Genomic DNA, 27,625 nt, shown 5'->3' with positions numbered 1-27,625 from the left:
CTTTCTGCTGCTCCCAGATGAAAGAGAGCTATGGTTTGCAGATAAGCTGAGAGAATGGAGAGATTGTGGAAGAGTACAAAGGAGGAAAGAAATGGGGGTAAAAATAGAGATACTGCAAAGCACAAAGCGTGTCTTTTACTTTCATTTAAAAGAACAATTTTCTTGCCTTTTATAGCTTTTAATTTGTCCTCTTTTGAAGTCCATTTATAATGTTAGTGAGTTTCATGAACCAGTACAGTCATAATTTAATTTCAGCCCTTTTACAGGTTGCTGAAAGCGATTACTGTTGGTTGCTAGTTGATGGGCCCACACCGAATTTGTGCTTGCAAAATAATTTTTGTCGTTATCACTATTTGGTTTTCATTCATTCTTAACAATAGAAGTTGTTTTCTCAAGATCTCGATTTAATTTTCTTGCGATCTCATTAAAAAAAAAAAGTTAATCTCAAATTTAAAAGTTTATCTCAACATAAATTTCCTTGTGCTCAAAGTTATTTTGTTGATCACAATTTTATTGTGATCTCAACTTAGTTTTGTTTTTAAAATATTTTTATCTATAAGTCATGAGAGAACAATAACAAGTCATAACCCTGATGAGCTGTTTCTGCCATTTAGATTCAGGCATTTCTGTAAAAGGCTTTTCAAAGCGCCTAAATCAACTGTTATCTGCTGGATCTTGGCAGTGTGTAGAAGCGCTCATGCACTGTATATCCCTCTGATGCCTTCTGCCCACTTGCAAAGCAAACACTCTTGAGTCATCACGATTTGGTATGCTCGCACAACCATAACACAGAGACCTGTTTAATCCGGGCTTCCTAAGTGGAGACTGGGAAATGGCGACTTGTGAGGAAATGGAGACATTGTCTTCTCATTAGTCTTCATAAGCCATCTTATCATCTGATCTTATACTTTTGCAGACTTACATATAGTATATACACACACGAGGACACCTATGGAATGAAGGCCACATATTAGAGAAGCTCTTACAGCTGCACTTCTCTCTTGTTCTCTGAAACCTGAGGCTTCTCTCTCTCTAAACCCTTGGCTTCTCTCTCTAAATATTTCCTTTGAGCTTGGGTTTCAGAGTCTTGTTATGCCAGGGGAATGTTGATTGGTCCCCGAGGTGTAATCTCACTACCCTTAGGCATCTGCCCTCCTCAACACACATGCACACATACATTCAGGTGATCATCAGCATTGAACATAGTACTGTTAGACATCTATAATGCGATCTCCCTGCATGTGCTAAAAACCCAACCGGACCCTGGAAAGGGCAGGATACATTCTCTCACAGTGCTTGTCTTGTTTCGTGTCCTGTTTTTTTTTTTTTTTTGTCTTTTGGGGGTTGTTTTGTCTTGTTTTGCTTTATTTTGTCATTTATCATGTATCATCCAATAGTGGGTATTTAACTTTGGTATTTAGTTTCTGCCTAATTTAAGGTTTAGATCTTTGTCAAAAGCAGCAGTATATCTCCATCTTTCACCATTGCAGTTTTTAGTGTTTTAATAATAATAATAAATAACTTTTTAAAATAACACTGCTATCAAAAATAACATTAATTTTAATTTAATTAATTTCTGCATTTATATATGTGTGTGTGTATATGTTCTGTAACATCAGCAGCTTTTTGGTATTGGTCATATTTTCTGTGGATTTCTACTGCGTACTTAAGGGACGATAAAGTTAACTTTAAATGTCTGGTTCATTAAGCCAAATGTGATGTTATTTAGATAGCTAGGTTTAAAAAATGTCAACAGTGGGGAAAAAGTCTGAAGAGAATCGAAACAAGTGAGTTAAAGTTAGTTAAACTATGAGACTGAAAGAGAAACGCTCTGACATCCTGGGCTATTTGTGAGACATTCGAAATTCTTTTGAATTGTTCAGCCTTCGCTCCTGTTTGCTCTGCATAAACCTGCTTTTATTAGTTATTTTATCTCTCGGATACAGAAGGGTTTGTTTGTGTCGTGGTCTTCACTGAATTGGAATGTGAAGCCAGAAACATGTTAGACCGCTGTTGAACAGGAGCTGCAGTTAGAGACATGCACAAGTTTGTTTACCCACAATGCTCAGGGATTTAAAGAAGAAGAGGTGGAAGAGGTGTTAGTGAGGCCAGCAGGGGGTGCTCACCCTGTGGTCTGTGTGGGACCTAACACCCCAGTGTAGTGATCTGGACACTATACTGTCAAAGAGCACCGTCCTTCGGATGAGACGTTAAACCGAGGTCCTGACTCTCTGTGGTCATTAAAAATCCCAGGATGTCCTTCGAAAAAGAGTAGGGGTGTAACCCCGACATCCTGGCCAAATTTGCCCCTTGGCCTCTGTCCATCATGGCCTCCTAATCATCCTCATACACTGATTGGCTTCATCACTGTCTCCTCTCCACCAGTAAGCTGCCATATGGCTGCCGTCGCATCATCCAGGTGGATGCTGCACATTGGTGGTGGTTGAGGAGATTCCCCCTTCCTTGTAAAGCGCTTTGAGTACCTAGAAAAGTGCTATATAAATGTAACGAATGAATGCTCAGGGATTTAAAGCTGTGAGGACCAGCCTCCCTGAGGAAAGACAAAATTTCTGTTGTAATGATTCACATTCACTCATCGACCGTGTCTACACCAGGAGCGAGTGGCGCAACGCAACAGACGCAAGTAGAACCCATTATAATAAGTGATTCTGTCTACACTAGATGCAACATAACAAATTCCCGACAGTAAACTGATGCCTCGTTCTATTTCTGATGTACTTCAAGCACGAAGAACAAATGCATTTGCAAAAGTCGCTTTGTCGCGTCCGGTGTAGACACCGTGTCAGACCTGCTGATTGGTAATGTAGGGGAAATCTCTTTTTTTGTAGTTGTGTCCAGATACGGTGTGAGGTGTTCCCTCTACACCCGGAATTTGGATCATTTTATGAGTGCCCTATCGTTCCAGCACATGAGAGGCAGCAGATGTGTGATTTTATGGGAAATTTATATGAAGTACAGCAGCATTCCTAATCCAAACAAAGAAGCGTCCTCCCACACGTCCCGAATCCTTACAATAACAGCTTCTTACTACGAGGTATATTTTCTGCTGAAAGTACAATTTTCGCCATTAAAACTTCGTCTAAAACAACAGTCAGGTCAAGTCAAAGATCCCAATTTTTCTTTGGCCCAGTCAGTGTTCATTAAGATCTTCCAGGTTTAATCAACACACAGAAATATTCCTGGCTCCCGATTTGAGCCCATGCAGCTGGGACAGAACATTCCTTTAAAATAACCCCTAAACCCAGACGCATGCTCTCTTCGATTGCTTTAACAAAACGTGAGCGCGAGAAGAGGGAGGTCTGCAGCTTTGCTAGTGCTCAGGGTAAATTCCCATGCTGTTGTGTTTCCTGGTCATGGCCATTGAAAGGCCTTGTTCTAACAAACGAACCATCACACCCAGCTTTGGCTTTACTCTCTCCGTAATGAAGCGTGCCGTATGTGCGTTCTCACTTTGATGCCCTGTGCATTGACAATAAACAGACGTAAACCCCATGTGCAAAAGTGTCTGGTACTCTGCTTGCAAAATCCCATGTTATTATTTGGATTGATTACCTTGGCGTCGAAAAAGAAAAGGGGGAAATTATCCTAGTGTTCATGTGTGGTTTCTCATCAGACATCGCTGACCAGTTTTATGATTTATTGCATTACAAATCCCTATCATAATGAATTCATTCTTTTGAGTTGCACGGGTTTCAGAGAAATATTTACATTCCGGCTGATTTAGTCAGTTATACAATTGTAATAATGTCATTTCGCATGAAATGTTTATCAATATTATACGTTATTCTGTTCATGTTTGTGTGCAGGGTACCAGGGAGACCCTTAGCCATCACTGCGGCATTCTGGGAGATGCTCTGCACAAGGAAAACGACTTCGCTCTCATCATAGATGGGAAGACGCTGAAGTACGCCCTCACTTTCGGGGCACGCCAGTATTTCCTGGATTTGGCTCTTTCCTGCAAGGCCGTGATATGCTGCAGGTATGTAACTGTACCTGGAGAATGAGCTGAAAATCAGAAGCAATAACTACTAACAGTAACGAACGCTTACAGAGTATTACAACAAATTTTAAAGATCCATTGAGCCAGAGGTTTTCCAAATGGGGGTCCATGAAAAATGTAAGAGAAAAAAGATTAAGTGCTGTACAAATAATACAACTACATTTGAATTGAGATATTTCTTTTATATTTTAATATTGGGCATAAAAAAACATAGAACTTAAGTGGGTACTTGAAAGTAAATATTATCCAGATAATATTTCAGTTTCTTTTGGCTTAAGTACAGTGCCAAATAAAAGTTAATAATTAAATTTTGGACTCTTAAAAAATATAATGCATATAAATGTTTTTCACACACAATGTGAATGGCTTTTGCAGCATGAAAATGTCAAGCTCACTTTATATTTTATGAAGGAGGTCCACCACAAGGGCATCATTGTATTTGATTGTCTTTGACATCAGAAAGTTTTAAAACATTTTTCAGTTTTAACTATTGCTACAAATGAAAGCAAGAGGTATTATTCCAGGGTCCAAGTAGAGGGAAAATTTGTGAAATTATGCTTAGGTTTTTTTTCATATACATATATGTATATGTAGTTTTATAATGAAAATGTCCAATTATTAAAACAGTTCTCTGTAATCAGATGTGTTTTAAATGTTTCCATTGTTGAACCAAAATACACAGGAAGTTATACTGTCACTCTCTCCTTAAATTATTACTATTCCACAGGTGGGTGTAAAAATCTTTGTAGGTTAATAACCCTTTTTGCCCTCCGGGGAACTGACGGCATCACTGGCCATTTTTTTACACTTACAAAAACATCAAGTGACTGGCAGACAATTACAGGGAATTGCCGCTGCGCTGTTTAAGGAACAAATTACCTTTCCTTTAGGTCACAACCTTCCCAATAAACATAATTATACTAGCTCTCAAAGCAGCAATTTACTAATGAGTGTTATTTTTTTTATAATGGTGGATTGTGAATATCTGACAGACATTCTGACTACAAAGGTAAACTGTGTGTTAGCAGACTAGAATGAACCATTCCAAAAAAACACTACACAGAGAAAGAAACATATGAGGAACCAATTGAGCGTGACAAGGATCTGCCAAAAATCAGTGTCAATTTCCAGAAACAACGCACACCACAGGTGTCACAGCCATTATGCAATGCGTGATGTAATCTATCCGCTCTGCTTTTGCTCACTACACACACACACAGACGGACAGCCACACGGTGTCCAGAGGAGAACAGATTTGTGCCTGTTGATGAATAAACGTTAAACTGACTCTAGAGGTCTCCTGCTATATCGTCAGCAATCTCCGGTTCACTGGAGAGTCTTACATCACTCTACGTTCATTGCTTATAGGATGACCTATGAATGTTAAGCCAGGGTAAAACCCCTGAGGAGCTTTTCTAGCCAAAAGCGAGACCTTAATTTAATTTGCTGACATGGATGATGCAGTACTGTAATGCGCTGCTAACATTTGTATATGTTTTTTAAAAGTCTGGGCTCAGGTCGGCCATCTTCTTAATCGCAGATTAGCCTGGTTGGGGCATCTTTAAGGTGTGGATTCATCCGTTTCTAAATATTATAGTCAGGTTTCTTACACTCAGGAAAACCTGGAAATATCCAACTTGTTTTTTCCAGGCTTGGAAAATGAATAAGTCCTGGAAAAGTCCTGGAACTTTCTATAGTAAATAGACATTTTTCAAGTTTTCTGGTTTCTCTAAAATATTTAAACAGCTGGAAATATCTGCAGAACTAGTGTAAAACTTGCTTGCAGTCTATAGAAATGTTCAGTTTGTGAGTCACGTGTTCCTTTAATTCAGTCCCCCCTAAAAAAAAAAATATCAAATGACTAATTAGTGAATCAGAGTGATATTTTACAAATCTATCACAAATGAATGAATAGGGGACACACTCCAATTATTTTAAAGAAAGAAATACTTTTATTCAGCAAAGTCCATTCAATTTATTGAAAGTGTAAGTAAAAACTTTACTTTTACAGAAAGTTTATATTTCTAATAAATGCTGTTTTTTTTGTGTGTGTTTTTTTACATTCTATTCATCAAAGAATCCTAAACATTCTGAAAATGTATCATGGTTTCCACAAAAACTGTAAGCAGCACAACTGTTTTTAACGCCGATAATAATAAGAAATGTTTCTTGAGCAGCAAATAAGCATATTAGAATGATTTCTGAATGATCATGTGACACTGAAGACTGGAATAATGATGCTGAAAGATTTGGCTTTGCTATCACTGGAATAAATTTACATTTTCAAATATGTATTCAAATAGAATTTTTTTTATATCTTTCTCCCCTTTTAAAGACTAAAAAAAGGGTTTCATTTTTCTTTCGAAAGACTACGATGGGAAAGTTTCTAAATGGTGACCAGAAGCAATCATTTTAGGTGCAAATTTACAATTTGAGCAGTGAATTTTAGTGTGAGAGTTTGCAGTCCTCTTTTAACCTCTCTTTTTGAAGAGACAAATTCATCATATGACGTTGAGATGTGACGACAGCTGTTGAGGTCGCAACACACGGCTAAGAAATCATATGGTTGTCAGCACTAATAATTGGCAACAAGAAAAATTGCTTCAGATCCCTCTTTAAAGGGACCATTGCAAATACGCAATTATGTTGTAAATACCCAATTTTTTTTTATTATTTTTTATTTATTTATTTGCAGGGTTTCGCCTCTGCAGAAGTCTGAGGTGGTTGAGATGGTGAAGAAACAGGTGAAAGTGATCACTCTGGCCATTGGCGATGGAGCCAATGATGTGGGCATGATCCAGACCGCCCATGTGGGTGTTGGTATCTCTGGAAATGAAGGACTGCAGGCTGCCAACTCATCAGACTACTCTATTGCACAGGTGAGAAACCATCAAATTACACATACCTGCAGGAAGAAAGAATAAGAAAAACGACAATGAAATTTAAATTACTGAGAAATTATAAATTATTTAGAAAATAAAATAAAAAGTGTGTGTATATTATATAAATATATATAAATTCTTCTAAAACTGAAGCAGGAATCTGTTCCCCATGTAAACTAACACTTCTGTCTCATGTCACTACTATGCGACTCCCAGAAAATGAATCTGGCTCTAGATTATGAATCTAGGTTGAAAGGTTAAAACCTGTGGCTCATATGAGATCCCAAAACAGGTCGGTCAGATCAGTTTACATAGCTGGGGTGTTCTCTTACTCAAACCCCTACTGACGGCGAAACGAGACCTGTCCTTCTTATGTAAACTTAATTAAAAGATGTTTTGTAATTCACAGATTTTGATACAGCATAATCTTCATTGTTCGTTAAGCAAAAGAAGAGCTCAAGTGTCGCGGATCGCTGTCAACATCGCTCTCTATCTTTTTCCCTTGTGTCACATTGTTTTGTGCAGTTCGTGGAAACATCCCTCCTCACACTTGTTTTTCTATACTGCCTCGAGCCGTGCCTTTACTGGCCTCATGCATCGGATTACTCAAGAAAGCATCTTGTCTTTTCTTAAGTGCCCTAGTCATATTGTAGGTAGTGGTGGGTGGAGGTGCTGGGGAATGCGGGTAGGTTCACAGAAAGTCACCTGAACTGCCTTCCAGCAAAATGGCTCGTATGTGATGTGCTGGATCAGACGTCAAACTTTTATATACACTACTGTCAGCTAGTATGCATGCACCATCTTAATCCAGTGTTGTTTTGCACTGTAAGGCTTTTCACAATGTTGCTTCTCATCAGTTGTTAAACTAGATGAAGATCATAAACATACTATGTCTACTATTTACTATCTACTATTCATATATACAGGGTATGTATATATGAATGTGTGTGTGTGTGTGTGTGTGTGTGCGCATATACAGATGTCAATGTCAAGATTCATCAGGCTCAAATTATGAAAGAATTGTTGTGATGTTATGTCCAGGATGTATGTATACATGTATACATGTATGTATGTAATCTCTTTCACAGACTACTGGTGCTGCACCATCACTGCTATATTAGTCATTTGTGTTGAACCCCGGGTCTTTATTTTTGTTTGGGGTGTGCTTTGAAGATGTGATTATATTGTTTATGTGATGGATAAATCAGTACGCAGGAACACTGCAGTTCTTTATCCTGTGCTTCAACCCCATGTCAGGCCCTCTAAAGATCAGCAGAATTTAAGACTCCACTGTAGTCTGTCTGTCATCAACTCGCTCTCCTCACATCCAGAGGTCAAACAACCCCTGTGCCCCTCAAAGGCCCTCCATACCCCTTACATTCCACCCTGCTGTTCCTGCCTTCGTATGAGTGACCCAGCTGTTTGTTTTACAGGAATGATGTTTATAGCATTGTCACATTCAGGGTGCTCTTGAGGAAATAAAACATGGCATCCCTAGACAACGATAGCACCTTTGATCATGTTTACATGCAACACATTACTTGTTTACACTGTCATGGAGGGTCCAGTAAGCCCCTAATCTTGAGCACCTGTACGAGTTCAGCTGTTTGCATTTCACATTTATGTCTGCAATAGGTTATAGTGTGTGTTTAACATGCACAAACATACATCCGTTACACTTTGCAACTGATAGCATGTCGGTTGTTCTTTTATTGGTTCAATTTCATAAACTGAAAACAATTTGTATAGATTTATCCCCAGTATCCTGATTTTGCTCTACATGTAAACATCTTTATCAGCATTAGGGGGGCTTATTTAGTGATTTTGACGATTTTATGAATTTTCTGCATATTGTTTTGCATGTAAAATCACGCAGTATTCACTCTCTCCACCTAAGCAGAATTGTGCTGTGAAGCAAAAGTGGTGTTTTGGTGCTGAGCCTGTTTTTGGCATGTAGCGTGCCAAACTCTGCAGAAATGCTCTGTAAATATATTTATCAACACAATCTTTTGTAATATAAGTATTTATGAAGCAACATTATAAACTGGAGTGAACTACTCACTGACTGTTTGAAAAAAGACATCTTTCTGGCTTGGTGAAAGTTAAACACAGTGACAGCAACACAAGCAGCACTTTATATTCAGTAAATCTGACAGAATCCAGATGATTTAAGCAGTTTATATCTACAGTTTGGGTGTCGGGTTCCGTTCTGATTAGATTACGTACCATTTGAATGTAATTTTGTTTCTTAGATTTCATGATGAGGAGATTTATAATAATTTTCATTGACCAGCTGGTCAACCTGATAAACTTTTTATAATATAAGGCAGATTTAAAAAAAAAAATACTTTGTGTAGTGGCCCGAAAATCACTTTATTTTCTTTCGTAAAGCTGCAAAAGCTTTTCTCTCTTCCTCTGCTTTTCAACAACTAACAAAGTCTTACAAGACAGATTGTTCCTGGAATATGGGTGAGAGAGTGTTAGTCTTGTCCATGAACTGGCTTCCTGTTACCCAGCATGGATAAGATTGCCTCTCTATTTTCGAATCCAAAAGCGCTTTCTGTGTTGGCTGTGGAACTGTAGATCTTGTGTAAACGATAGACCTTAATGAACTTATCTCTGTCCTCCCTTCTCTCTCACAGTTCAAGTACTTGAAGAATCTTCTGCTGGTTCACGGTGCCTGGAATTACAACCGCGTTGCCAAGTGCATCCTGTATTGCTTTTACAAGAACATTGTGCTGTACATTATTGAGGTAAGAAAGTCTTTGCGCGCAATATGAAATTAAGATGATTTTCACCTAAAAATGAAAACTCTCTACTTCACTCTCATGTTGTTTCAATCTCAAGCAACATACAAAATGGATGACTAAGCACCATGCCTGTTATTGCATTAACCATTAATGCCTATTTCAAGGAGATTGAATGACCACTCTTTGATGAAATTAACTGGCATTGCATGCATGTCGGTAGTGGAGAGTCTCCGTCCTGCTGTAGGAATGCGGGGTCTGTCGATGTGAAGCCCACAGGCCATCCATCTCTGATGGTATTTGACAGTTTCCAGGCCTGGTGCTGATAGCCGGTTCAGAGACCTGACCTGACAAGTTAAAGGGCTGCTATCAGCACCAGCTTTATCATGAGGGGCGTTTGGCTGTTTTGATCTATAACACACTTGGTTTAGGAGACATTACACCTTGAGGACAAGCTTTAGGTTTCCTCGAGCTGAAAGAAGAGTTAATAGTAGACTAACGGTCTGGAAGCAACATTAGACCATTTAAGTCTCTTTATTTAATGTCAAAGGTCTCTGAAATGCATTAAATGGACCTTTGGTCATGCTAGCAGGCAAAATATAAAGTATGTGATCAGATGTAAATATCATATGTTGCATTTTCCTAGGTGGTGTTGGCTTATGAGTTTGAAAATCATAATTACAATATTATTTGGGCTTGAATAAACTTGCTGAGCAATTTCATTTTTCTCTCTTCACTTCTGGACAAATACAAGACACCTTTTAATCTCTAATGCTACAAAGTAAAGAGTAAAGCATTCACATTAGCCGTGCAGTTGATGCTTTATCCATGTATTTTATCATTCTTGCATAAAATCTTCCCTCTCTAGGCAACTCACTAAGATTTGAAACAGACCAGCACCCAGTATTCATGAGCTACAATCCCAGCAGAAACATGAGCACTTCAAAAATCCATCTTTTTCCCCCTCGGCCCTTTTGCTCTTGTGTGCCACTTGACCCATGGACCCTTTTCCCTTCATCTTGATTTTGTTTTATGTGCTGTGGTAAATCTCTGAAAAAGCCCCTTAGATTTCTCTCTGTTGGCATCCAGTGCTGCTGTAGGTTGTGAGAACAAGAATGAGGAGATGAATCAGGACTTCAAATGACCATTGATTTCTTCTGCCCTCACTGAATGATACAGGCTTTTTCCTGTTTACACGCTTCTGTGCTGTTTAGATGTGGGAAGCTGCTGTGGTCTTTGTTCATAAATGTAGTGAAGTCATGATGCTTTTTTCCTTTATTTTAAAATTCAGTGGATTAAATCCGTGGGAATCTCAGAGCCCTGTAGCTGTAAGCAATTATCGCTCAATGAATATGATATTTTAAACATTTTTGGTACAATTCGTGCAGGGTGGCTTTCATGTACTTTTCTTTTGGGTTTTGCCGTGGGGTTGGTGTATTTTGTTCCACAATGAAAGTTCCCCTTGAACACAAACATTTCTGACTGTGATCGCATTTCACACTTGCTCATCAATCAAGAAACAAGCATCTCCTTCCTTCTCTTTTTTTCTTCATTTGCATAAGAAGTGGCACAGGAACAACTACGTCCAGTAAATGGCCTTACCCGAACACACCCTCCGAATACTTCTAGCCACTTTTCCTTTTAGTCCTTTTCTCTTTAAGCTCTGCTTTTGAATCTCCAAGAGAACTGAAAAGCACCCAGCGCACCCCAGCTCCTGGAGGTGAATGTATCTCCTCCTCAACCCATCTTTTGTTATGAGCAGAAAATGCACTCCCCCTCTCCATAAGGGGCTTTTCGAATATAATAGGCCAAAGCTTTACTGTTTCCTTGCCTCACACCAAAAACACCTCTGTTTTGTAAAGTCCTGACATTCAAGACACTTGCTTCCCAAGGCTCGGTTAAAGGGATACATTTGTCTGGCTAATAGGTTTACATTTTAGTCCGTGAAGACTTTTCTTCATCTAAGTTTTCCAGATTTTAACCTTAAGAAAGTGAAATAAGGATGTTAGTGGCCATTTTAGCCTTCTCAACGTGTGGTTATATGTGCGCATCTTAGATTTCTTTTAACCATCCAGTGTTGAAGTCCGATATGCTATAGTACCTTTATCAAGGGTTGTCCACCTGCTGAATTCAAAACAAACCAAGACGTCATTTCAAGGCATCATAGCTGCATTTCTGGCACAAAATCGATTTCAAAATGTAACCAGACATTTTTTAAAGGGGTCTTATTATGCCCTTTTATGAAGTCTTGATTTTGTTTTTGGGGTGTACTAGAATATGTTTTCATGCTTGCTTGTTCAAAAAACACATTATTTTCCACAAGCCGATTTCGATGAAGCCCCTCCTTCTGAAATACGAAATGTGCTGTGATTGGTTAGCTGGCCAAGTGTGTTATGATTGTCACCTCTTAGCGCTTGTTTGGGAAATGTCCAAATGTTCTCTTTTTGGGAAAAGTTCATCAGCCTTAGGAAGGTCAAACAAATGAATGCTGACATAACACTATAACATGGCGACAGCACTGTCTTCTGTAATGCAGCTCAACCAGGCCTCGTCCCCTTTTTTGCGCATTCCTTGGGTGGAGATTATTTAAATGAGTACCATTGTGACTTCAGAAGATTCGTTCAAAAATCGCGTTGTAGTCGAAACGAGCCGTTCCTTGTAGTTCTTGAAAAGGGGATTCTGTTAAATAAAATATCTCCTTTTGGACTTTGAGCTTTGTAACCTTGCAGATCTTTTTTATGCTCAAAAAGCAACATTACAGAATAATTAAAATAGAAAAAGTTAGCACCAAATCAGCCTATTCAGAATGATTTCTAAAGAATCATGTGACAATGAAGACTGCATTTATCTCAAAATAGTACAACATTTATCAAAAAAATTCACTCTTGATGAGCTTTTTTTTTTTTTTTTTTTTATATATATAAAAAATCTTACAGACCCCAAACTTTTGAACAGTAACATATCAAGGTGGTGCACAGAGTTGCTGCTTATGAACAGTGTTCAGACAGTTCAAATCAGTTTATAGTCTATGTAGACGGTAGACTGCACGCAACTCCCTAGGTTTTGGAGCGGAGCTCTAGAATGGTTTGTATTGTTCCAGATTCCAAGTTTTGTTGGAAGTTCCAGATGTGGCACATGTGGCACACCATGGCACATGATCTTCCTTTCATTGTCAGACAAAAAACTGTAAGTTTGGGTTAACTTAAACATTTGTCATGCTGGTTTGTTTAGTCCCTGGTTTGTGGTCTTGCATTCTTTTAACATGAGCAAAAATTAACACGGGGGAAAAAAATATTTCAGAAACTTGGTTGGATTAGCTGCTTTGAGACATGCAAAAAGCCTCTCTTACAACCAAATTGCTGTGCTTGCTGTCATTATCCTGCTGGGCTCTTGAGAGCTTGATTGACAGCTCTTCAGCAGGCACCAGCAGGGCTGACGGACAAGTAGCATTTCTGAGGTAATTACAAGAGCCTCATTCAGGCAGAGCAGCAGGCTTAGAGAAAGACTGCAGGCCTGAGAGGCGGCAGTCTCACTGGTGCCATCAATATAAAACACCCAACTGGTTCTTTCGATTCTTCTGTCACTCTGCAATTCAATTGGCCTTCTTTATTGTCTTACCCGCATTTTCTTAGGTTTTCTGGATATTCTTGGGGTTTTATACTACTGTTCAAAAGTTTGCGGCTAGTATTTTCAGCAGCTATTACTCCACGTTTCAGTTTTACATTATCCTTTTGAAATAATTCTAATATGCTGATTTGGTGTTCTTATTAGTGTTGAAAACAGTTGTTCTGCTTAATATTTTTGTGGAAAACGTGATACTTTTTTCTGGATTCTTTGAATAGAAAGTTCAAAAGAACAGCTTTTATTTGAAATAATGTTTTGTAACATTATAAATGGATGGAGAGTTTTTGATTGCTAGTGGTACATGAAAAATTGCACAAAATGTATAGACCTTATGTAGCCCCGCCCCTTTTCAGCGCTGCGCTCATTGTGTTCTGTCTTCCGGTTTGTATTTCCACAGCATGAAGGTAAGATCTTGCGGATTTATGAATGAACAGCTTAAAAATCTTCCCCATCTACTGACATTTGTTATGACATCTGCTTCAAACATTACAATGCCCATGATAACTTTCGTTAGCTCTACAAGTAAATCTACTTCACCAGCTAATTACTCAACAGCGATGCCATAGAAATATACAGAGCTACTGCAAAAATGGAAGATCAAACACAAAAAGTCTAAAGATTAGTGTGCTCTTGTTTCTCTGGTGCTTTTCACATTCAGTGAATTTGACATTGTTATTTCATTCTGCTTTTAACAGACTTTTAAAAGACATGAAATCATGAATTTATTGATTTATTTTATTGTAATTACAGCTATCTTTTTTTCTTTTCTTTTTTTACACCAAGAACAAATATCTTAGTCTTTAAGTAAATATAAAGTAGGTGTTTTCCAAATTTGTATTTATTTATTTGCTTTAGAACAATGGCAACACAAAATCCGGTAGCACTTTATTTTACAGTCCTGTTTCGTATGAACATACTATGTACTTATTGTGGTAATGACACCAACTGGGTAATAACTAGATACTAACCCTGAACCTACCCCTAAACCCTAATTTAACCCATGTAGTTACCTTACACTACTCAGTATTTTTGTGGGAGAGTACACTTTAAGTACATTGAAAGTGCAACCTTTTATTTTAAGATGATGTAGTTACACGTTACTACATGTACTTAATATAGTAATAACTGTAAATCATGCATAATTAAAAGTAACTAACCATAAACGTAACTATACTAAGCACTATATACTATACTAAGTAGGTAATTAATATTACTCAGTATTTGAGTAAGTATAATGTAACTGTCACCTTATTTAAAGTGCAACCAAATTTCTTGGAAATATTTATTTGATTTTGTTGTCTTTTTATAATATCCTTTTGCATATTTTTCTTGCACAGTATAAATTGTGTTTTTCTGCTTGAAAATATGTAGCTGCCTTTTATATTTTATGAAGCTTTGTTTTGAATAATTGGGAGTTTATGGTTTCTAGCCTGATGGGATACCAGCTAGTGGGGACCTGTGTGAGATACCAGGCTGTCTTGAATAAGCAACCCACTGAAAAAATTAGCTAATACCAGTTTAAAGTGGTCAAGCTGGGATTTTTACAATGCAGTAGCTTGTTTATTGCTGGTCTAAGGTCTGCCAGATTCGCACCAGCTGGACCAGCTGCCATGCTCGAGAGCACATCTAAGCTAGTTTTAGCTGGATTTTCAAGTAGAGACATGGTAAAGGAGTTGTTGGCGGTGCTGTCTTTCTCTTATTCTCTTTTCCTTCGGGTCCTTCCCGCCCAACCTTGTACAGAGGACAGGGGTGGAATCACTGATTTAAAAATTCCCTGAAAAATACGGCAAGAGCCCCTCTGGACGAGTCTCATGGGGACACACGATCTCACTCTCTCACACACACACACACACACACACACACACACACACACACATCTCGCTTTTTTCAGATTGTGCAGCGGAGGGTAGAGGGCAGTCACACCTCCACGCCAAACCACTCTGAATGAGCCAGAGGAGGAGAAGAAAGAGAGAGCCCTCCACAATATGTCCTCGCTCCGTAATGAGCAAATCAGTGAATCTGTCTCATTGAAGGAAGCTGGAGAGAGGGGCACTCACAGGACCCAGAGGACCAGGCCAAAACGCTCTCTCATATGCATGTACTGCTGCTCATGAATAGAGGCTTTATTTTGACTTAGCACAACAATATCCTGCAGCCCGTAGCCCCTCAATGAAGCAGACTCTCATTAATTCAGCTCTCTGACCCACCTGTTTGACTACCAGCATGCTGTTGGCCACAACTATGTGGTGTTTCGTGTGGCCTTTGATCAAATTGTGTATGTGAGGGATTTCTCAAGTCCAGAATTTGCTTGTGAGGACGAAAACAACATAATGTGTGATGTGACATTGGTAATTTATTCATGTTGCTGTGTGCGATAGGTTTTCCGAAGCAGCAAATCTCTTTTAAAAACAATATCACGGTAGAATGCACCTGATGGAAAGGAAAATGGGAGTTGGAACGGGTGGGCGTGGGCTTGGGTGGGGGGGTCGCATCGGGGGAGTGCGGCCAATCCTCCTCTCTTCCTCTCTCTCTTTCTCTGCGATGCGGCCTGAGGGGAGGGGTGACAGACATTTGTTTTGGGAACATTTTCATGCTTTGGCTCGCTCTATGAAATGAGGGGCTGGTGTATGTGCTGTGTGTGTGTGAGGACCGGCGGGGGCTGCAGTAGGAGGGGGTCCTGTCAAACCCCCCCAAAATTTGTAGCAATTCACGCTTTCATAATGGAGTTAAATGAAGCGAGGAAATGTCCGCCTGGCCGTGGCACTGCGCAGTAATCCTGGGGTCTGCTCAACAGTCGAGCCTCTCACACACACATCCACACAGAGATTTTCACAATAAATGTGATCCAAAGTACAGCAGAGCAGAAAGCAAAAGTTGAACGGTGCTGCTCAAGATTTGGGCTTTGACTCGAGTACCGTATCATCACTCATCACTACTTTGTATTCGTGAAAGAATCCTAAAAAATAATAATGTTTGGTTTCCACAAAAATATAAAGCAGCACAACTGTTTTCAACAGTTTTTTTTAGCATCAAATCAGTATATTAGAATGATTTCTGAAGGATCATGCGACACTGACAACTGGAGTAATGATGCTGAAAATTCAGCTTTGCCATCACAGAAATGAATTACCTTTTAAATGATGTACTAATGTGTAATAATATTTCACAATACTTGTACTCTATTTTTGATCAATTAAATACCGCTTTGGGAAGCATAAGAGACTTGTATTATGAAACATAAAAAAAATGTACTGACCCCAAACTTGAACAGTATTGTAAAATGGTGATTAAATCAAAGAATTAAATTTTTTGGAGAACTGTCTTATTAAAATTTTATATCCAATGACCCTTTGTTCTGCCATATCTGATTTTTCTTCATTTTTCCATTCTGAAACTGGATTTTTGATTATGACTGCTTTTATCCACTCTGAATTGCTGTCTTTACAACAGCTGCTGTGTGATATTATCACATTCTCCGGTTTCTAGATGACTATGACAGAGTTATGTGCCAGACTAGTTAAACTGATAGAGGTATTAAGTGATGAACTCCATCTCCGTGGCATATGGTTTAGATATACATTTTTCTCTCTTCTCCTTTTCATTTGTGGTCTTCTCCCTGGCCCACCCTTAAACCCAATAACTCGCATCTTTCCTTTTTTTTAAATTGTTAAATCTATCTAGTCTTTTGTACAGTTTTAAATTTGTGTTGTGTGATAGAAAGTCTGATCTGTGATCAGTTGTTTCTGCTATGAGACACTGGGGGTTGATCAGGTGGGAAAGCTGTTACGAGCTGTTCTGATCCCCTCTGGCTGAAGTCATGGGATCTGTTGAAGTCTCTCTCTCTCTCTCTCTCTCTCTCTCTCTCTCTTTCTTACCACCGGCGCTAACGCCCAGGGCTGTCCTCTGAGTAATGATGTGTTAAGTCCGGGTTGTGACTTCGCATGACAAGATAGTGGAGCTTCTCTATGTTTAGATGTTTTGAAAACCGGAGCAGTATGTTTGCTATAGCAGGAGCTTAACTGTTTTTACATGTATCATCTCACAGCTGTTCTTAATGATAGTAGACTATTAATCTTTTTTTATCATTTATTTATTTAAATATTTATCAAAAAACAAATTATTGAATATATTTTTATATATATATATATATATATATATATATATATATATATATATATATATATATATATATATATATATATATATATATATATATATATATATATATATTATTTATTTATTTATTTATTTTTTTTTTTTTGGTCTATATTTGGTTGTTTGTGTTTCTTTGCTTGCTTGCTTGCTTACTAATTTAAAAGTATTACAAATTATTTAAAAAAAAATTCGATTATAAAAATGTACTTGTTTTCAGTAGTGGTCTCTGACTTTTGGCCCCCACTGTATATATGAAAAAGTGACCCAAAACTGGCTTATTTATCCTGCAAGACTGATCTTGGAACAAACCATTTGCAGTGATCCAGTGTATGAGACTGTAGAAAGGACTGATGGGGTCAGTTCACTGCCGGTTTCATGAGAGATCGCTCTCTCTTGGGTGATTTCGAGCACAGAGAGGCCCCACAGAAAACAACAGCCATCGATCAACCTAAATTAAAATCGGCCAGGAGCCAGAGTTAAGCGCGCACAAAGTGGGGAATATATGATTAATGATGGTATATATTTACCTTTTAGTCACACATTTATGTAGTAATGATTATCATATGGTCTGTCATTGCCCTTTTAATATGTTACCATTTCCTTTAGGACGACCTGGGGAAGCATATAGTTACTTTTTTTTTTTCTTTTTTTTTTTTAAGTGCATTTCATACATGTACTAAAAGACTGGTTTTGTTTCTTGTTTTTGAATGTTTTTTTCCTCATTTCCTAAAATTTAATATTATTATTATTGTTGTTGTTATTATTATTAAATATACTTTTTTTTTATAACATTTTTGTAATTTTCTTCTTTTTTCTGTTATAATGCGTTTTACCTAAGAGTAAAACTGTGAATCCTGTTTTAAATATTGACATGGGTCATTTACCATCGTGTTATATTTTTGTCTTTCAGATCTGGTTTGCGTTTGTGAACGGCTTCTCCGGTCAGATTCTCTTTGAGCGCTGGTGCATCGGCCTGTACAACGTGGTAAGAGTCCGTGCATGTGTTTGCGTTCACACATCTGTGTGTGTGTGTGATTTACTCTCCCCTCTTCATTACTGTGAGAGGGAATGTGTTAAAACGCCTCCCCCGTCTCGCTCAGGCAAGAAACTCATTAGCCGCGGCACCCCCAGACGGCTCCTTTACTGCGGCCCGTGTCAGCGCCATCCTGAAAAATCTCCCTCTTATTTATGACCGCTTGTCAAGTCCATATTCCCTCCGTGCTCAGAACTATGTCCTGAATGTGCTGCAACAACAGACTCTCATGCCCGAAAGAACTGCGTTAAACAGGTCAGCGGTGGATGATAAAGGAGCAGGTTGAATCCAGCCACATTTAAATACACACACATGGCCGTTTGGGTGGAGTCCGATGAACTGGGCTGCCTCAGGGTTTAGTGATAGGAATTGATGCTGTTAATTAACATGTTTTCAACAGGATGGGAAGTTATTCAGGAGAAAAAAACGCTTCGGGTGGAGTACATTTTTCCATCTTGCATAAACACTTGAAGATACGCAGCAGGAAAAAGGACTTAGCCACCCGACTCGCTGATTGTCCCGAGAAATGATTTCTTTACGCCTGAACAAAGAACAAAATTTGAACACGGCTTCCCATCAGACCCATGTAATGGATCATTGCCGTTGTGAGGCCCGTAACAACTCGGCCCGGTGCATTCTCTCTTTATCTGAGAGAGGAGGAATTCCATCACGTCAGAGGGGGTCTGTTGGATGCAACAGGCCGAAACCACCCCTGAATGGAGAAGCCCAGCAGACCATGTCAACCACAGCCAGGCAGCTCCAGCTGGGCCAATGAGAGACACTTACAGCTGACCCCGCAGCCCTCTCTGGACCATAATACCACCCCTCTCGCTTTCAACAGCTGCTGCATGCAGAAACGTTAGAGCACCGCAGATAAATGAAAGCATCCAGGAGATCTGCTAACAGGCTGCAGGCACAGCGGCAGATGTTCGTTCAGAATCATTTTTGCACATGGAGCGGGGAGCGCAAATATGATAAATGCCAGAAAGTTACATGCTCATTGAGCTGCACCAAGCAAGCAAACGAAAAAGACAGACAAGGGAAAATGTCTGGTGCTCAGGCTGGGAAATTGTCCTTTTTGACTGCTATGAATTTTTAGGTGTTTATTTTTGGGGAGGAATTTATTTATCCATTCATTTATTTGGTTTTCATTCATTCATTAGGTTTTCATTTATTTATTTGGTTTTCATTCATGTGATTTTCTTTCATTTGTCCATTCGGTTTTCTTTCATTCGTTCATTAATTTATTTAGTTTTCATGCATTCCTTCAGTTTTCTTTCATTAGTTCATTCCGTATTCTTTCATACATTCATTAAGTTTTCGGTTTTCATTCATTCATTGACAACTTTTTGACTAATATTCTAGGATATCATCTCGGGGGAAAAACAGTAGTCTGAAACCACTAATGAATTACTGTTTTACATTTTTCTAAAAGAGTACAATTTATTTTCATTATAAATTATCTTATTTGCATGATTAAACATTGTTTAATTTGTTTAGTTTCCAGATTTGTAATGTGATTTTTGGACCTCATCATATTTCTTTTAAATTCTTAAATTTTCTGTTATTGTGTATTTATTAGATCTTTACGGCTTTGCCTCCTCTGACTCTTGGCATCTTCGAGCGCTCCTGCAGGAAAGAGAACATGCTCAAATACCCTGAACTCTACAAAACCTCCCAGAATGCAATGGGCTTTAACACCAAGGTAAATACACAAGCGAAAAAGCATGCCCTGTAAATCTAAGTTTAGCTGAATCTCCATCAGTGATTGTGCTGAAGAGATTAACAGAGCATTGATTGGGGAATGATTTAAATACCAGATAAACATATTTATTTATTGTAATGTATTAAAGATTCTTAAAACATAAAGCATGAGGTAATGAATCTAAATAAATGTTTAAGTAATAAGCTAGTGATTTTGTGAATTTTCATTGATGATGATGACCCTGAAGACAGGTCATGCTGTGTAGTACACTTTGCTGACCTGTGTTTGGTGAACAGTTTGGCACCCAGGCTAAAAACACCACTGAACAAACAGATCCTGTTACAACTTTCCACACCGTAAAAAAGCAGGTCAACAGCAGGACCATGTTGGTTTATGCATCCATAAACACTCCCTCTCTGTCAGCCTTTCTACTTATCTGAGATGTCTTTCAGTGTTCATCTCCCTTTTTAGATGGTCATAAACTCTTTCAAGCCAGTACGAATGTGAAGCTTTATCCACAGTATTTAATATGTTTGCATATGAGGATACTCCTGATTTAGTCTTTCAAAATTATGATCTCCGACTCTGTAATGTGTGAAACGTGAATGTGTATGAGAATAGAAGAGTCAAAGTTTTATCACATTGCTACTTTTTATGAACAGTTACTGGATCTGTTAAGCATTATTTGTATTAATAATGTTTTTAATGAAAGTTATAATCAAGTATTTAAGACATTCACCCATTTTAGATGTTATGATGCTACTGTAGATGTTTCCTAGTCAAATTATAATAGATCTTCTTTGTGCAAATCCTTCAGCATTCTTCCTCACTTTCAGATGCCTTAAGTCTATATAGGACAAGTATATTTCCATCCTCTCTAGGTGTCTGTGACTGCCGGCTTTGCGTCTCTCTGTGTTAATAAAGCTGTCTGGTCTTCAGCCCGGCGTGTCTGCGCTGGTGTCACCTCACAGCCCTGCTCCACAGGCGTGGAGACCCATTTACCACTACACTGACACGGATTACACACAACACAGCCCCTGGGGTCAGGAGGGAGAGAGAGCGAGAGACAGATTTACTGGCCATTTGTAACACAGACACCATAATTCTTACTTTAATTGTTCAATGGGAAAAAAAGCTTTAATTTGAAAGACTATAATATACAATAAAAGTAAGCCTGGAAATAGTCAAATAAAGTAGAATCATCAGTAACCGAACACGATCTTGATCTCAAAAAAAGTTAATTGTGTATATATTATATAATTGAATATATCATAATAGACTACTTTATTTTCTCTATAATGGAACAATAAGAACCAAGAGATGTGCCTGGAAAAAAGAAGTAAAGACAGAGTTAGTGGTCATTTAGAGGACAGTAATGGAATCATCTGTGGAATAGCACTGCCCGATTTGTGAACCAAAGCTTCTTTTGCTTTTTTTATGATCAAAAATTAAGTTTCTATATAGAGCAATACGTGCATGATCTCAATTATGGCTGCTACAAAAACTCTCTTCTTTTACTATTTATATATTTAAGTAAAAATCTGATACAAATAGAAGTGTTCATATAGACTTTATTGGAGACATTAGACAGAGACGTGCAACCTCCCTGTTTCAGATTTCTACGTCATCTGTGTTACAGAACAGACACTTTTTGTTGGTTAAGGCTACGTTCACATTGTCAACCACATTTAAGTCAAGTCAAGTTTATTTATATAGCGCTTTTCACAATACAGATTGTATCAAAGCAGCTTCACAGTATTAAATTAAAATAATACATCAATGTTTGTTTCTAGTGGAAAACGTCCACGTTTGGTAATGCTGATCAATAGTATTGTTGATTGATTAATTAAATTAAATATCCCCAAATATCCCCAACTGAGCAAGCCAAAGGCAACAGTGGCAAGGAACCGAAAAACTCCATCAGGTGACCTAATGGAGAAAAAAAAAACCTTGGGAGAACCCAGGCTCAGTCGGGGGCCAGTTCTCCTCTGGCGTTTATGAACTAGAGGTCAGATTTAACTGTAAGATTCAAAATATTATATGAATGCCTGGTTGAAGAGATGCGTCTTTAATCTAGTTTTAAACTGGGAGAGCGAGTCTGAGCAACGAACAGTATCAGGAAGGCTATTCCAGAGTTTTGGAGCCAAATGTGAAAATGCTCTCCCTCCTTTGGTGGTTCTGGATATCCTAGGTATGACCAAAAGCCTTGAATTTAGTGATCTTAAAGAGCGCGATGGATTATAGGGCGATAGAAGATCCGTTAAATAGACTGGAGCTAAGCCGTTTAGGGCTTTATAAGTCAGTAGCAATACCTTGTAATTAATACGGAACTTTATAGGTAACCAATGTAGTGATGATAAAATTGGTGTTATATGATCATATTTTCTTGACCTAGTAAGAACTCTAGCGGCGGCATTTTGGACTAACTGTAGCTTGTTTATTGAGGATGCAGGACAACCAGCTAATAAAGCATTACAGTAATCTAGTCTCGGTCATGAATGCATGAACTAACTTTTCTGCATCAGAAACTGATAGCATATTACGTAGCTTAGCAATGTTTCTAAGGTGGAAAAAGGCTGTTCTTGTAACATAAGAAATATGATTTTCAAAAGACAGGTTGCAGTCTAGTATAACACCCAGGTCTTTTACTGTAGAGGATAAAGTAACAGGACATCCTACGATGTTAAAGTTGTATTGCGAGAGGTTTTGTGGGTGGTTTGTTGAACCGATGATTAGTACCTCTGTCTTGTCTGGATTTAATAAAAGAAAATTGCGCGTCATCCAATCTTTTATATCTTTAACACAGTCTGTCAATTTGGATAATTTAGCGTTTTCATCTGGCCGTGATGAAATATTTACTTGCAGGTGTGAGTCTAGAAATGTCCCTTTCACACAGCAACTTACAATAGCATTTCGAATACTGTCTGTATGAACGTGAATGCTGTGTGAACGTAGCCCAAGTCTCTGTGGAAGCAGAGAGAGAAGATCATGTATTAGTTTGGGGAGGAACAAAGGGTGTGAAATATTTAGGTTTTTACCCCCAGTGTCCCTTTTTACTTTTAATTACTGAAGTCTCCCTAATAACGGCAAAGCCCCTCGTACACCCCAGGATGGCTGTTATTGCACTCATTCAACGCACTGCATTCGCCATCCCTCCCTCCTTCTGCCTCTTTCTCTCTTTCATTCTGTCCCCGTCTGGCTTTATTTGTAGCCCAACATAGTTGGAGAAGGCTTATTAGGGTGTCTGGCAATAGTTGGCGTAAAATAAAGTTTATCCTTTCATGCTAGTTTAAGCAATTAAGCTGTCACACAGAACGCAATGCTTTGCTTCAGGCAGGACAGACGCCCATTCACACCTACATTCTTAGGAACCTGCTTAGAAACGGAGGAGTTTGGGGCCTCCCTGTGACAAATGATTATGAACATTTATTGATTTCATTAGCATTCATTGCAGGACTGTGTGTGTAATGTACTGGGCAAGGGAGAACAGGTTGTTCCCCATGGTATTTGGACCATGTTTTGTTTTGGATTGTTTGCTTGGGCATTGCTATGTGGTTGCTAAGGTGTTCTAAGTGTTTTTTTGTATGTCATGGTTGCTAGGTCAAAAGACCCCCCCCCCCCCCCCCCCCCCGATATTTTCAAGTCCCAATTTTAATATAAAGGTGTGGTCACATTTACAGCACATTTTTGTGGGTAAAATCCAGTCATTTCAATAGGATTCCATGCAACCTGGATTTTCACCACGCAGCTTTTGCAACAAATTGTTCATGAGAATTTGGCCGTGTTGATAGAAAGCCGCTTTGTTTGTGCTTCATACATCACAACACTGTTGACCTTTTTTACATGTGTGTGTGCATTGATGTTTATTGCCTAATATGTGAAAATCTAAAGCCCAATCACTGGATTAATGTTTGTATAGTGCGGGACAGGTGACGGAAAATTTGAATACCTAAGCATTATGGATTTGAACAAACCCCGAAACTTAAGTATGACCTTGGCAAACACCACTAATTCCAAAGAATAGGAGGGGTGTGCCACAGTGCCCTTCTGTGGGTGTAGGATGAGCCCGACTGTCTGTGGGCCGGAGCCCTGAGCTTTGTTTTGCTTTGCCGACGATACCGGAGGTGAGAGGGTCAGGGCATGGAGGCCAAGAGGTCGTACGGGGCCTCTGTGAAACAACACAGAACAAGACAATCTCAGGGTATTTCTCACTCTCTCCATTTTCTTTCATTTCTCTTCATCCCATCCCCCTCAAGAGATTTCATGGCCGCCACACACTGTTAGCTTTGGAAAAACTTGTGATGGTGTTAGCGCAAAAAGAAACTGAATGTTAACTTACAAATTTTGAAATGCAGTATTTTTAATCAGTACTTTTCTGCTAGGCTTAGGGTTACCACCTAAGCCCCTTTCACACAGAGATTCCGGAAAATACACGGATAAAGTGACCCGGGATTTGACCCGGGTTCATTTGATTTTGGTTCATTCACACTGCCAGTGATTTTCCGGAATCAGAGAGCGCGTTCACATACAACCCATGTATGTCCCGGAAAGACACGTGACATCGATGTGACTTGTAATGTCTCAGCAGCGTCTTCAGTTTGCTTATGAGCTGCGATTTCTCTCTCGAGAAACCACGCTTGTGCATTTATTTCTCTGATTCGATCATAAAATTGCGCATTTCGTACCGTTTCACAGCTGGCGAACGATCCCGGCTTCAGCGTCATCACTACGACACGGCATTATTACGGCTTTTGTTCACACAGCGCGCGTCCCGGGACTGAACACGGCAATGTTACTAGGTCCCCAACCCGGCATCGATCCCGGCATTAAACCCGGGTCGTGTTTGCGTTCACACAGAAGGCGTTCCGGCAATTTGCCGGCAATTTCCCGGGTTCAATGCGCTGTGTGAAAGGGGCTCTAGTGACACTGAAGTAATGGCTGCTGGAAAATTCAGCTTTGCCATCACATGAATTATTATATTTCACAACATTACTTTTTTCTTGTATTTTTCTTCAAATAAATGCAGTCTTGGTGAGCACAAGAGATTTACAGATCCCAAACTTTTGAATGAAGTGTGTGAGATATTTGATTTGTTTGAGTAACTTGTTAACGTTCCCATTTGTCCTCAGGATTGTTTATTTAACATTTATTGCAAATACATATGTTACTTCTCCTTTACAGTGATTTTAAAATGATAGTTCATCACTTAAATTTAATTTGTGTTGGTGATTAAATAATTACAGACTTTCCTCACATAAAACAATTATATGAGTTTTTTAAAAGTCCTTATTCATGTTGGAGGGACATTAGTGTAGAAGTTGACACGGTTTCACTTTATTTTGATGGTCCCTTTAACACATTCTGTTGACTATAAGTAGTGTTGCACCTACATGTCTACTAACTTTAATTAGAGTATTAGTAGATTGTAGGGTTAGGGTTAGACTAAGTTGACATATACTTGCAAGTTACTTATGGTCAGTAGATTGTCTGTTAGTGGACCATCACAATAAAGAGTTAGCAGTTATTAAGTAGACAGTTAACTAATACTCTGAGTTAGTTGACATGTAGTTGCAGAGTTACTTATAGTCAACAGAATGTTTAAAAGGGACCATAAAAATAGTGATACCGTTAAAAAAAATGGTTATATATAACTATTCCTTTTTAGCAACTGAATCATTTTTATTTGAATTAAAAATAACCAGTTAAAAGGATAAATTCATTCATAAATTGGACCTCACTGCCATGGAAATTTGGTTCATTACAATAAAATAAAAAATTCATATTTTTTTAGTGAATCAATTTTAAAATAAAAATGGACCTTTTACTACCGTTGACTTTCTCTCAGAACAAATATTATGCTGTTTTACTTATAAATATGGGAATAATCTGTTGTGTCTCTGGGCAGTGAACAGTCTCCGTCTTTTCAGAGGTGAAAAGAGCAACGCTGGGGGGAAAAAATACGGGGTTTGGAAACTAGACCTGTGACGTGCCTGATTTCATTTCACGGCTGTTTCATGCTACATCGCCCATTAGTGTTTTGATTGGCCATGTCTTTGCATAATGTAAATTCAAAACAAGGCGGTTTTGGAGGAGGATATTTGTTTAAATGGCACATCCAAAGTCCACACGCCCATGTATACAGACGCGGACACTCAAAGACTTCATGTCGTACCTGTGTAAGCGATAGTTTTTCCATGCTCCCAAATAACCATGCACTGTAGCGACACACTCATACATCTTAATTTCTTAAACTTGTCTGTGTTTGTACTAAAAGTATCCATGAAGGATTTGGGTTTTTTTCGTAACTCACAAAGGAACGATTGGGGAAATTCGATGAGGCAACTAACTGCTGGGAAAAAGAAGGGATGGCGGAAAAACACCCCTTACTGACATCTCTCATATAGTTGGCGTGCCTTCCTCTCCCTCTTTCTTGGTCTCTCCACACTCACAGGATATACAAAGTGTCTGTCAGCGGGGTAGCCATTGAGTAGGGAGGCCTGACAAACCTTCCACTTAGCCTAGCGCTGAGAGTGCACAAAGGCCCAGGGTCAGGGGTCACCGACAGGGTTAGGGTGGCCATCGTCTTTCTCATGCCTCTTTTTCTTTTTTTTTCTCCTCCACTCTGCTGCAGGTCTTCTGGGCTCATTGTCTGAACGGCCTGTTTCACTCAGTCATTCTCTTCTGGTTCCCCCTCAAGGCCTTCCAGCATGGTAAGCACACACACACTCACACTACTTTTAGTTTTTTAGTTTTTTTGAGGTCATAGTGTCATAGTGAAAGACTGGCCTAGTCTCGCTTCAGCTTAATTACTTCTCACTGGCCACCATGAATATCTCAAGATCATTCGCTCCTATAGACACACACATACATATACACTCTTTCTCCATATCCACATACTTAGTCAGTAATAGTTCATGCAAAAGTGAAAGTTCTGTCATCATTTACTTATGTCATTGCTATCCTGTCTGACATTCTTCCCTAAAAGCCAAAAGCAGCGGTTTTAAAAAATATTCTGATTGTTAATGAAAAGGAATGAGGGATAGGGCTGTTAAGCTTCAAAAAAAAAGGATGCTTGTTAAACTTGAGAACTAGATCAGTCTGGATTGAGAACAAATCATTCATAGGTTTCGTGAAAGTGATCCGCTGATTCATTTAAAGATTCAACTCAACAGAATGACTCACAAATCACTATTCCTCTTGCGAATGTGCAAAAGAGAGCTAGGACAGATGTTGTGATTTTTAGTCAATTACTTATATTTTTGTTCTTTAAATTCACCCAGATCTATCATACACTTTCAAAGACTTGGATTGTAGCTTTCAAGTCATATGGACTACATATATGGTGGGTTTTTTTTTTGTCATTTCAAAGCTTGACAGTAAATAATGAGACCATTTTCATTATTTTTTTTTCTTTTATTTTTTATAATTTAATAAATTGCTCTATGGTCTTTACATGTC

The 27,625-nt window shown here is 38.7% G+C and overlaps 1 protein-coding gene across 4 annotated transcripts in view; it reads left to right on the top strand.

Annotated features, from left to right (window-relative positions):
* atp8a1 (ATPase phospholipid transporting 8A1) overlaps positions 1 to 27,625 on the top strand; it is a 134,271-nt gene that overhangs the window by 87,909 nt on the left and 18,737 nt on the right. For all 4 annotated transcript variants that reach the window (XM_084429881.1, XM_084429879.1, XM_084429880.1 and 1 more), the window contains 6 exons: positions 3,828 to 4,000; positions 6,717 to 6,900; positions 9,546 to 9,656; positions 18,340 to 18,414; positions 20,045 to 20,167; positions 26,799 to 26,877. In XM_084429881.1, the coding sequence (XP_084286007.1) occupies positions 3,828 to 4,000; positions 6,717 to 6,900; positions 9,546 to 9,656; positions 18,340 to 18,414; positions 20,045 to 20,167; positions 26,799 to 26,877 (745 nt within the window). The remainder of the gene's footprint in view (positions 1 to 3,827; positions 4,001 to 6,716; positions 6,901 to 9,545; positions 9,657 to 18,339; positions 18,415 to 20,044; positions 20,168 to 26,798; positions 26,878 to 27,625) is intronic.

This window comes from Rutilus rutilus (assembly GCF_951802725.1).
Source record: "Rutilus rutilus genome assembly, chromosome: 14".
Lineage (NCBI taxonomy): Eukaryota > Metazoa > Chordata > Actinopteri > Cypriniformes > Leuciscidae > Rutilus > Rutilus rutilus.
The sequence above is the reverse complement of the archived record's forward strand: the minus strand, read 5'-3'. Positions and strand labels throughout refer to the sequence as shown.